This window comes from Vipera berus, assembly GCF_964194415.1.
Source record: "Vipera berus genome assembly, chromosome: 7".
In the NCBI taxonomy this organism is placed as follows: domain Eukaryota; kingdom Metazoa; phylum Chordata; class Lepidosauria; order Squamata; family Viperidae; genus Vipera; species Vipera berus.
Window position 1 is genome coordinate 70,463,746 of NC_138209.1, and position 13,111 is coordinate 70,476,856.

The 13,111-nt window shown below is 42.2% G+C and overlaps 1 protein-coding gene across 1 annotated transcript in view; it reads left to right on the forward strand.

Moving 5' to 3' along the window:
• SCFD2 (sec1 family domain containing 2) overlaps positions 1 to 13,111 on the forward strand; it is a 156,008-nt gene that overhangs the window by 27,218 nt on the left and 115,679 nt on the right. The window contains exon 3 of the mRNA XM_081332685.1: positions 7,525 to 7,652. Coding sequence (XP_081188811.1) covers positions 7,525 to 7,652 — 128 coding nt within the window. The remainder of the gene's footprint in view (positions 1 to 7,524; positions 7,653 to 13,111) is intronic.

Below are 13,111 nucleotides of genomic sequence, written 5' to 3' on the forward strand. Positions count from 1 at the left end.
AGACCACTTACTGTCAGAGAGCCTGTAAGCTTGATGCATTGTCACTAATAAAGATGTTGTTAGTTGCGAAGTCATGTCCCACCCATCGCGACCCCATGGACAACGTTCCTCCAGGCCTTCCTGTCCTCTACCATCTTCTGGAGTCCATTTAGGCTCATGCCTACTGCTTCAGGGACTCCATCCAGCCACCTCATTCTCTGTCGTCCCCTTCTTCTCTTGCCCTCAATCTTTCCCAGCATTAGGCTCTTCTCCAGTGAGTCCTTCCTTCTCATTAGGTGGCCAAAGTATTTGAGTCTCAACTTCAGGATCTGGCCTTCCAAAGAGCAGTCAGGGTTGATCTCCTCTAGGACTGACCGGTTTGATCGCCTTGCAGTCCAAGGGACTCGCAGGAGTCTTCTCCAGCACCATAGTTCAAAGGCCTCAATTCTTTGGCGCTCAGCCTTTCTTATGGTCCAACTTTCACAGCCATACATTGCAACTGGGAAGACCATGGCCTTGACTGCACGCACTTTTGTTGGCATAAAGATGACGTGTCATATAGACTAATGGTCCCGTGTTCCTTTGAGCATTTTGTGTAAGATAAATGGGTGATTTGTATGTTTTAAGATGACTTTCTACTTCTATTTCTAGATGCCATTTCCAAGCTAACTATATCAAGTTAAATGATTTTTTTTCTGGCAGAAACATCTCTTAAAATGTCACTGTGTAAATGGTAATTACCTTTTAGGAAAGGTGGCTTAATGTTGTTTTTTTTAATAATGTTGGGTTTATTATTGGGGTTATTTTAGTGTTGGCTGCTGCCTGATGTAAGGAACTTCAGAATTGTCAGCCCCTTTGTGGGATAAAGACCAAAGCTTTTATGTGACAACCAGCCAAAGAATAATTTAGATTTTAGAACAATCAAACCTGCCTGAGTATGGCTAGCCAGAAGTGGCTCACGCTTAAGATTAACCCCTGGCTTTGGAGTGAACATGTGCTGTGTCAGCTATTGTACTTACATATTTATCAGATTTGACAGTGTAAGAGAAGTTTAAATTTTTAAATTTCCATTGGATAATTTTATTCAGAATATACATGTGGGTGAATAAGGGAGAAAGGAAGTACATGTGCCTTTATTGTATGTGTATAAGCATTTATTTATTTATTTATTTTGCATAGTATTTGTATTTTATACCGCTATTCCAAGTTTATACTATTCAGATTGCTAATTTTAATTTCCCCTTGCTATATATGTGAAGTCTGAGCAAACCGTTTAGCATATTCTGGTTTAATGTTGTCTTTTAGCCAATTTTATTTTAAAAAAAAATCTGTACGTCTTCATAACCATCCTGACATTGTCAATTTAGCTTTAGATATTTGAATATGGATTCTCTTGTGCTGGTTAATGACTGCACTAAAGTAATTTACAAATTTATGTGACAATCTTCACCCAAATTCTGGACAAATATTGCCTACTGGGATGCGTTATGATTTTCCCGGTCTAGCCAACAGCCTGACATTCTCTGGATCCAAGTAGTAACTAGCCTTAACCCTTTGCATCCCAGACAATGTTGACCCAGTAGTGCCAACCGCTGATATGATCTATATTAGGTTATGAAGAGAACTCTGATCCTTTCAGTAATGAAAAACTGACATTAGAGGTTTAAAAATAGCTGGCAAAATTATGCTTTGGAGTAAATTTCCTGCTTAGGCAGGAAACCCTATACCATTTCAGACAAATGGCTGGCCAGTCTCTTCTTAAAAACTTCCAGTGTTGGAGCATTCACAGCTTCTGGAGGCAGGTTGTTCCACTGGTTAATTGTTCTAATTGTCAGGAAATTTCTCCTTAGTTCAAGGTTGCTTCTCTCCATGGTTACTTTCCATCCATTGCTTCTTGTCCTGCCTTCAGGTGCTTTGGAGAATAGCTTGACTCCCTCCTCTTTGGGGCAGCCCCTGAGATACTGGAACGCTGCTAACATGTCACCCCAAGTCCTTCTCTTCATTAAACTACACATACCCAATTCTGCAACATATACAGCTACATCATTTGGGCTGGAGATATACAGCTCAGTCAGGCTGTCGGATCACCTCATCCATTTTTTCATTTACGAAGAATGTACAGTTTTTTTTACTCCATTTTTATCTCTTGACTTAAATCTATCAAACACTATTACCTTCAGTACGTTACTTTTCAGATTTATCTTATTGCATCATCCAGTTGTCTAATAAGAGCTGGAAATTATTTTTCTTCTCTGTCACCAATTCGGTACTTTCGCGATGCAATACGAATAATGGTTATTAAGGATATTCACCCTGTCAGTATATACAAGCGTTATGAATCTACCAAGCCATCAAGAATGGTGAATATTTTATACTGAGGAGTGGCTGTTTATGACATTGGGGAAACACCTGATTTGCAGCAATGAATTACTTACATTTGTTAAGTGTCAACTGTTCATTTGTAAAAACAATGAAGTGGACAGGATTATGAGGAGGTTGAGCTCCTCCACATGCTTACTGGACCCGTGCCCTTCCTGGCTGGCTTATGCAGCTCGAGAGGGGACACGAGGCTGGTTCCTGGCGGTCATCTCTGCTTCTCTGAGTGAGGGTCACTTCCCCACCGCCTTGAAGGAGGCGGTGGTGAGACCTCTCCTCAAGAAGCCCACCTTGGACCCATCCTCTTTGAATAACTTTCATCCAGTCTCCAATCTTCGCTTCCTTGCGAAGGTTGTTGAGAGCGTGGTGGCGCACCAACTTCCTCAGATCCTGGATGAAGCGGTTTATCTAGACCCGTACCAATCGGGCTTCAGGCCGGGCTACAGCACGGAGACGGCATTGGTCGCTCTGATGAATGATCTCTGGAGAGCCCGGGACAGGGGCCATTCCTCTGTCCTAGTCTTATTAGACCTCTCGGCGGCTTTCGATACCATCGACCATGGTATCTTGCTGCGACGCCTCAGGGGACTGGGAGTGGGAGGCACGGTTCTGCGGTGGTTCTCCTCCTTTCTCCAGGGTCGCTCGCAGTCGGTGCTGGCAGGGGGACAGAGGTCGACCCCGAGGCCTCTCGCTTGCGGAGTCCCCCAGGGGTCGGTCCTCTCGCCTCTCCTGTTCAACATCTACATGAAACCGCTGGGTGAGATCATTCGCAGCTTTGGAGTAGGGTACCATCAGTATGCTGATGACACCCAGCTTTTCATCTCAACTCCAAACAACATCAGTGATGCCCTCGACGTGATGTCCCGCTGCCTGAAAGCGGTCCGGGAATGGATGGGGAGGAACAGGCTTCAACTGAACCCGGACAAGACTGAATGGCTGTACGTACCGGCAAGCCAGGATACTCAGAACATCCCATCCCTTAACATCGGGGACAAGTTACTACCCCCTGTTGATAGGGCCCGCAACCTGGGTGTCCTCCTAGACTCGCAGCTCTCCCTGGAAGATCACATAGGAGCGGTGACCAAGGGGGCCTTCTCCCGGGTTCGACTAGTTCGCCAACTACGGCCTTATCTGGACCTGGATGCCTTACGTACAGTCACCCATTCCCTTGTGACCTCTCGCCTAGACTACTGTAACGCTCTCTACATGGGGCTGCCCTTGAGATCCACTCGGAAGCTTCAACTGGTGCAAAGTGCAGCGGCACGGACACTCTTGGGAGCCTCCCGATACTCCCATATCACACCTCTCCTCCGTGCGCTGCACTGGCTTCCGGTTGCCTTCCGTGTGAAGTTCAAGGTGCTAACAATGACATACAAAGCCCTACATGGCATGGGTCCGGACTACCTACGGGAGCACCTTCTGCCAATGTCTGTACCCCACCGTCCTGTGCGCTCCCACAGAGAGGGCCTCCTCAGGGTGCCACCGCTCAAGGAATGCCGGCTGGTGGCCCCCAGGGGGAGGGCATTCTCAGTGGGTGCGCCAGCCCTCTGGAACTGCTTGCCAACCGAAATCCGGATGGCCCCCGACCTCCGCACCTTCCGGCGCGACTTAAAAACTTACCTGTTCCAGCAGTCCGGCCTGGCCTGATAGCTCTAATTGGGGTCCCAGTTTGTTTTTACTATTGTTTTTCACTATTGTTCAATCTGTATACCTACCTTACTCTGTACACCGCCCCGAGTCCCTCGGGAGAAGGGCGGTTTATAAAAACAAACAAACAAACAAACAAACAAACAAATAAATAAATAAATAAATAAATAAATAAATAAATAAATAAATAAATAAAAACAGACAAGGAAGAGGACTTGATCATATCTTTTGAATTTGAATATTTTAAAGAGGTAAATGGGAGGGGGGAGAGTAAATATGCATGTTTTGTTAGGTTTTTAATGTATGTATTTTTCCTTCATAAAAAAATCATCGGTAATAAGTTTATGTAATGTATATACTTGTTTTTCTTCTAATGCTTTTATGCAGTAAAAAATGTTACCCACATTTCAGTACAGTTCCAAAGAAATAAAAAGCAATCATTTGCTTTGATTGGTGAAATTAAGAGCCTATATTTGCCACTTTGGATGCTTGATGTGAACCAGCTTCATTTCTTGCTTTGCTAGATTAATTAAGAATCAAATCTCTTCCTGGGTGGAAAGGCCTGCCTGCTATTTGTTTCTTGGCTGCAATGGCGAATGACGGAATATTGGAAATGTATATGCAGAGGCAGTGCTGTATTTTGGTATTTGCTTATCATGATCCCTTTCTTATTACTTTGACTAAGACCTAGGTTTATTGTGCAAATCTGGAAATATGACAAGCCTATGCCAGAAGTCACATATGTACTACTTCTTTTGGAAAAGTTCACATAAACATATTTCCCTAGAACAATTTTGTTTTACATTTAATTAAATCATAATCACTGTTCAGCAACCCAACTCCATTTTTCAGTAAAACATTTTCAGTTTATCATAAGTTTCCTGTGAGTTTCCAGCGAACTCCAGTTGGCATTTAGTTCAGATCAGGATAAATTCTATCTAAGATGCTACTTGAAACAGAATTTATGTTGGCAAGGGACACAGTTTGAAATAAAGCGCAAAACCAAACGTTGATGTAACATAGTGTAATCTTCAGAAAACATCCTTAAAATCTTTGGGAACTACTCACTATCTATCATTTGCTAAAATGTTACTGGCCTGAATCCCCTTTACTTTGTTAATTACCTCAGAGCTTGGCAGATATTCTGAAAAATGATCTTTCTGTGCTTTCAGAATTTTCCTTTGAAAATTTTCCCCAGGCTGATATCCTCCAGAATTTTTTTTATAGCCAAAACCCAGTCAATTTGGTCTAGTAAAGTCAGTCAGAACACAGATGCACAGCCTCTGGGTCTTTTGAAGTAATAATCAGATCCCTCTCATACTAGTAGTACATATGGAGCATTCTGAGACATTTAGGGTTAAATTCAAGTGATACGTTCCATCAGACTGTTTCTTGTCTGGTGGAAAACAAAAGATGCTTACATGTCTGCATGTAAAGTTGGTGCATGTTCCACAGCATAAATAGCAGGGATTTTGTGCCCAGGAATTGACAAAGCATTTAACTCATTGATAAAAAAAAGCTAATTAAAATTAAAAATTAAACAGAAAGTACCGTACTAAAGCTTGACCACAGACCTTACAAATTAACAGGGAAGAATTGCTGCAAATAGCTGGTTAATTCAGAACTGTCTTTTTGGGGTTCACAAGGTTTATTCCCCATTGCTGTATACAGAATTGCTATCTTAACAATTTACCTAAAGCAGAGGTCCCCAACCTTTTGGGCACCAGGGACCGGTTCCGTGAAGAAAGGTTTTTCCATGGACCGGGGAGTGTGTGGTTTTGTGTGCTTCTTGCATCCCGCGGATGGGGCTTTGCTTGTTTGTGCGGACCGGTTGTTGGCATGCCACGGACCGGGAGTGGTCCACGGACCGGGAGTAGGGGACCCCTGATATAGAAGAAGAAGAAGAACATGAAAGAACATTTATTAAGAGTTACTGTAAAACAAAGTCACTACGGTAATACCATTCACTTCAGAACGGTCAGCGTAAATGAAATTAGTATTCCTTGCTGGATTTATTTGCTTTTCAAATATTCTTTTTTAAAATGAACAAGTTGCAAAGATAATTATGTGGTGTTTTGGAATAATACCACTTTACAATGCTTTGGTAAGGCCACACCTGGAATACTGCATCCAGTTTTGGTCACCACGATGTAAAAAAGATGTCGAGACTCTAGAAAGGGTACAGAGAAGAGCAACCAAGATGATTAGGGGGCTGGAGGCTAAAACATATAGGGAACGGTTGCTGGAATTGGGTATGTGTAGTTTAAAGAAGAGAAGGGTGAGGGGTGACATGATAGCAGTGTTCCAATATCTCAGGGGCTGCCACAAAGAAGAGGGAGTCAAGCTATTCTCCAAAGCACCTGAAAGCAGGACAAGAAGCAACGGATGGAAACTAGTCAAGGAGAGAAGCAACCTAGAACTAAGGAGAAACTTCCTGACAGTTAGAACAATTAACCAGTGGAACAACCTGCCTCCAGAGGTGGTGAATGCTCCAACACTGGAGGTTTTTAAGAAGAGACTGGACAGCCATTTGCCTGAAATGTTATAGGGTTTCCTGCCTGAGCAGGGGGTTGGACTAGATGACCTCCAAGGTCCCTTCCAACTTTATTATTATTATTATTATTATTATTATTATTATTATTATTATTATTATTATTATTATTATAAATTTGAGATTGCATTAGAGACAGATGCAATTGTAGTCTGTTCATCTGTCTAAAAGTAAATTGTGTTATTACTATATAAGCCTTTTTTAAAATAAAATAAAAAAACAATGAGGTGTATCACACACGATTTGTTCAAACGGGGACTGATATTTGCTGTTGTTGGGTCAAAAAGTTCAGTGTGAACATGCACAACTCCTTTTGTAAGCAAGACTCGCTGGGATCTTTTCCCAAGTCCATTTTCACAGGATGGTTCACGTCTTTGAAAAATGAAAACAAGCAAGAGGAAAATTAGGTTTGGTTTTTTTTAAAAAAAAAATCCATTTCATATATAAAAGCCAAATGTTTCCCAGAAAGTTTTTATTTGTTTTTTCACTCGTCCAAAAAAAAAAAAAGTGCCCTAGAAAAACCCTAGCTCTAATCCTCACAATGTGGTGTTTACGCTCAAGACAGCACATATGCGTGGTAATATGTGGTCCGGCATATTTTCCATTTTTCAAATCAGAATCCTTAAAACCATTCCTAGAAATTTTGGCTCAGTGTAAATTAGGAAAACAGTCTTTTAAGTGTTTAAGTAGACCAGGGATAGTAAATCAAAATTATTGGTTTTCAACCTGACCTTCGACTTCAGTTGCACTCACGTTTGTAGTAAAACCGTAGTTATAGAGAGATACGTTATCAGTTCCTAGTCTCTTACCAACAAAAACAGGGCAGCCATTGTTTTAAAAGTTGGACAGTATTTCTCTACTTTAAAAGACATAGGCATTCTGCAATATGGAAATCAACTAAGTTAGGAAAAACCTGTTTGATTTTTAACAGATGCTGGTGTAAACCTGGGCATTTTTCCTTTTGTTAACAGGGAACCAGCTGCTAGAGCTCTGTGGGAATCCTTAATGAATCTAAAACAGAAGGAAAGTTTGATGGAAGTTAGAAGACACCTAGTAGAAGCCGCAAGCCGGGAAAATTTGCCAATCAAGATGAGCATGGGTGAGCCCTTACGCCGCAAACTAGCTGTCGTGCCAATGTACTAGAAGCAGCGTGACTTCCCAATGGTTATTCGTTTGATAAGGAGGGGTGATTCTCATTGGACAGGGAGCTAAATTTTCTGAACTAATTAGGGATTTTTAATGCCTTCGTTTCATGGAGACCATTTCTGTGGATTCTGCAGACATGGACAATCCTGTTTCGTTTTTAAGGGAATGAGAACAGTTACACAGTTGTATTCATCTGCCTGATTAACAACATGCTGAAACCTATGCATTGTATCAGCTTGGAGAAATTGTACGATGAATCGTTTGCCCCGGGGTTGTACAGTCCTAAACCCCTGGAATTTTCTTGAAGGATATTTCCCATCGTGTTCATAATATTTCACCTTGATTTCTTTGCTCCCTCTCTCTAATATTGTGGTAGCGTGCAATTGGAAAAGAGCAAACTGGATGTCGTGTTTTGTGTAAGAACGGGGTTCTCTTGTGTCTTGGACTGCTTAATATTTCTGGTCCTGCACATCTCCCCCCCCCATCAAAATACTCAAAATTTTCATATGAAACTTCAAAGCATTATTTTTAATATTATAGAACTTTGAAGTGAAATTGCAGGAAAACAGTTTGGGGCCTGCCCTGTTCCCTGTGAGTATTACACCGATATCCCCTGATCTAGAGATATGGAAACGTATAACCCAACCTCCGGATGGAAGAAATGGGGGGGGGCCTCTATTTTGGGAGCAATGCATGGACGAAGAGGAAATAAAAAGTCTTGACATGTCCTATTTCCATAGATCTTCTCAAAATACCACAGGATCATTTCCTGTCCGTGACTCAGAAGATTAGAGAGGGTTTGTCTCCATAGTTTCAGAGAAAATGGTAATCGGGCCATGTGGGATTCCTGCATTAATTCCTGAATTTTCCTTTTAAAAAAAAGCCATTTAATTAAAAATTACCATTTAACAATAAAAAGCATTACAAACAAAAAAAGGAATAAAAAGAAAAAAAATAGAAATTGCAGAAATGAAAAAAGAAAAATATATAAAAATAGCTTCCCCCTTCATCACAAGTATAAGCGTAACTCAGTGGTGGCGAACCTCCGGCACGTGTGCCAGAGGCAGCACTCGGAGCCCTCTCTGTGGGCACGCACGCCATCGCCCCAGCCCCGCCTCCCCCCGCGGTCCCCTCCTCACCAGCAGCTCCCCCCCCAGAGGAAAGTCACCCCCGAGCATGGCCCGTGCGAAGCAGCGCATCCAAGGACATGGCAGCCAGGCAGCAGGGCCAAGACTCCGCCCTCGTGCCAAGTCACACACAGTTGATGCTGCGGGGTGCAGGGAGAGAGCGTGGCTGCCATGGTGTTGCTGGGCCACCTGGGCGATCTGTGGCGGGCCGTGGAGGCGGTGGGTGGCCCTGCGAGCGGGAAGGGTGGGGGCGGTTTTGGGGCACTCGGTCTCTAAAAGGTTCACCGTCACTGGTGTAATTTATCACCGTCTTAAAATACGACAAATGATCTCTTCCTTTGATAGCTCATCTCTTATCTAGAAACAAATGCCTTAGTCCTTGTCATTCAGTCCTGATCAGCAAAATCCAGGATTGGACCACTTACACTATTTTTTAATAGTCTTAAGAACAGGATAGGATATGATAGGATGGGATAGGGAATAGAATAGAATAGAATAGAATAGAATAGAATAGAATAGAATAGAATAGAATAGAATAGAATAGAATAGAATAGAATAGAATAGAATAGAATAGAATCAAACAGAATAGAATAATAGAATAGAATAAAACAAGAGCATGGGTAGAATAGAATAGAACAAGAGCACGAATAGAATAGAATAGAACAGAACAAGAGCATGAATAGAATAGAATAGAATAGAATAGAATAGAATAGAATAGAATAGAATAGAATAGAATAGAATAGAATAGAATGCAGAATGCAGAATGCAGAATGCAAAATAGAATTCTCCAGTGCTTAAGCTCTCAAGGTACATACAAACAACAAAGTGATAGGTCATAGATCATAAATCATAAGATGCAATGATAAATCATAAGATACAAACAACAATTGATAAATCATAATATACCAATAGAAGAAGGTAGTAGAAAAGATGAGAAGTGAGAAAGATGAGAAAGATGAAAAGATGACAAGGACATTCCTAAAACAATGAAAAATAAAATTTTCAGTTGTAAATACTGCTGCTCTTTGGCCAGCCCTAACCCTTTCTCTCTACAGGTCCTCTTTTGGTGATCAGATGCATGGAAAGCTTCTGAGAGTGATGATTCATAATGCTTTCGTTTGAAGCTTTGCAACTAGCCTATTATTGAACAACCAAATATGCTTTGCCATCAATTGCAGTGGTTTGACTCCAGAAGTAGCCTGCCTTGCTTGGCAGTTTTAACAGGGGACAGTAAATCTGAAGGGAGCCTGAATCCCTTTATTATGTCCCTTTTATTGGCATGCTGAATGATAAAAGCTGAAACACCAGAAGGATAGGAACAAATGTGCCTTTCTATTGTCCTCCTCCACTAATGGAAAAGGGTCTCCTTAGTTCTTAGTAAACTATGTGGAATGAAACACAAAAGGCTAAAGGATCTCATTAAAAAAAAAGCACAAGGCAGATTTAGCCTACAGTAACAATATATTAGTACAGCATCCTTTGTTCAAGAGGCAGGAGTAAAGCTACTGTAAATCCCTTAAGCAGTGTTGTAAGTACATAGGGAGGGGGGGGAAACTTCAAAGGAAAGAACAGATTTATGGAGATAAGGTATGTCTGAACTTTGTTCAGAACGTGAAAGAACATCCAAGATATGAAAAAAAAGAACAAACGTGACCATCTTTGGACATTGCGAAAGGGGGAAATGGGAAACATTTATACGAGCCTCATATTCCCAACAGTTTTGAACGTTTGAGTTGGAACTCAAGCATCTATCTCTGTCCCACATCCATCGCGAGGAAATACATACTGGAAATTTAGTTTGAACATTACACAAACCCCATTTAGGCATGTCGTTGTAAAATGGCTTTTGAGAGCGAAATAAATGTTGTCACTTTAACCTAGTGTTTCTCAGCCTTAGCAACTTTAAAACGAGTGGACTTCAACTCCTAGAATGCTCCAGCCAGCCATGGAGCGGCATGGTGGCCTAGTGGTAAAAACGCTTGCCTCCCACTCAGAAGGTTGAGAGTTCAATCCTAGGTAGCAGCAGATAGCTTCTCTCCTGGGGCGCAAAGAAAAAAAAAATCTACTGTGAACTCTGCATGGCATCAGGAAAGGCATCCGGCTAATAAATGCTCAGCCCCATCCAGTCACCCAACTCTACCCCGAATTAATGGATTAGAGGCTCGTAAAAAGTGAGTTTTATCTCAGAGCAGAAAACAGCCAGTTTGTGGTTCAGGTACCAATGGAAAAGTCAGGAGACTGTGTCTTCTAGTCCCATCTTATGCATGAAAACTGACTGGGTGACTTTGGGCCAGTCTTTCTCATCCCAACTCACCTCATAGGGTTGCCGTGAGGAAAATAGGGAGGAGGGAGGAGTATTGTGTGTGTTGTGGCTGCCTTGATTTATTTTTATGACTCTTCATTATATATGCCTTCATTACGAGATATATATATACATATATATATATATATATATATATATATATATATATATATATATATATGAGAAGTTTGGGTGCTAGTGAAGAAAAAAAGCATAAATTAGATAAAGAGAGCAGAAACACATACTATTTGGTACGAAATGTTCTACAAGATGGCTTTAGTTTTTGACAGTTCAAAGGATCTGAGGTGTACAGCATACTGTTTTGGAGCTAAAATGTACAGCACATGAAGCCAAATCAATTAAAGCCTGTGGTGATATTCTCCATAGCTGTTTAGAAGTCAGGAAGGAGTTTTCTGTACAGTATTCTCTAACAATTACGGGGAGCCCCTTAATACCATGGATATTTCCTGATACAGTAGTTACATTTGGCAGATAGTCATGCCAAAACATGGAACGAATCAATAGACTCAGTGCATAGATTATTAGGGATATATATTGTTGTTGTTGTTAGCTGCGAAGTCGTGTCCGACCCATCGCGACCCTATGGACAACGTTCCTCCAGGCCTTCCTGTCCTCTACCATCTTCTGGAGTCCATCTAAGCTCACGCCTACTGCTTCAGTGACTCCATCCAGCCACCTCATTCTCTGTCGTCCCCTTCTTCTCTTGCCCTCCATCTTTCCCAGCATTAGGCTCTTCTCCAGTGAGTCCTTCCTTCTCATTAGGTGGCCAAAGTATTTGAAGGGATATATATATATACACACACATATACATACACATACACAACACAAAAGACTAATGGGCACACAGCCAACACCTCAGCCACACAGGATGTTACAAAACAGCCGACTAATCCACAAACAATAACCCCATCAACCAATCAACATGTAACAACACAGCCAACCAACCCGCTTACAGCAACTAAGCCAGCACCCCACACCCACCCACCAATATTTATAGAGACGGCAGCTCCGATCATGCTTTGCTCGCACAAGCACGAAGCCGAAGACACCAGCCTGAAGATGACGAGTGGGACCTCGTCGAAACGTCGCCAAGACACTATCAATCTTACACGGGAAAAGACCCGAATATGCCAAGACCTACATACTTGTACCCGTGAAAATCTACGAATATATATATATATATATATATATATATATATATATATATATATATATATATATATATATATAGAGAGAGAGAGAGAGAGAGAGAGAGAGAGAGAGGGGGGGGGGGACGCGGTGGCTCAGTGGGTTAGGACGCTGAGCTTGTCGATCAGAAGGTCGGCAGTTTGGCGGGTCGAATCCCGAGTGCCGCGTAACAGAGTGAGTGCCTGTTACTCGTTCCGTGCGCCTTTGGCGTCTAGTCATGCCGGCCACATGACCACGGAGACGTCCTCGGACAAGCACTGGCTCTTCGGCTTTGAAACAGAGATGAGCACTGGCCCCTAGAGTCGGAAACGACTAGCACGCATGTGCGGGGGAACCTTTACCTTTACCTTAGAGAGAGAGAGAGAGAGAGAGAGAGAGAGAGAGAGAGAGAGAGAGAGAGAGAGAGAGAGAGAGCACTTTACAATACCAAAACAACCTTAAGTGACCTGAGTCAGACACACAGCGTAAACAATCCTTTTTCAACAGGGCTCTATCTTCAGGCCACACCCAGGCCTAGGAGAATAACCAGGTCTTCAATAGCTTCCTGAATTATCATCTGGGTGGGAACCATCCAGATCTTTGAGGGCTATCATTCCAGAGGGCAGATACTGTAACTTAAGTATGCTCCTTGGGTCCTGCGAGCCATCATTGTTTAACTGAGGAGACTCAAAGCATGCCCACTCTGCCCAATCTCATAGGACAGCTGGAGACAGGTGGTCCCTCAAATCAGTTGGACTTGTGCCTTGAAGGCCTTATAGGAGATAGCCGGTATTT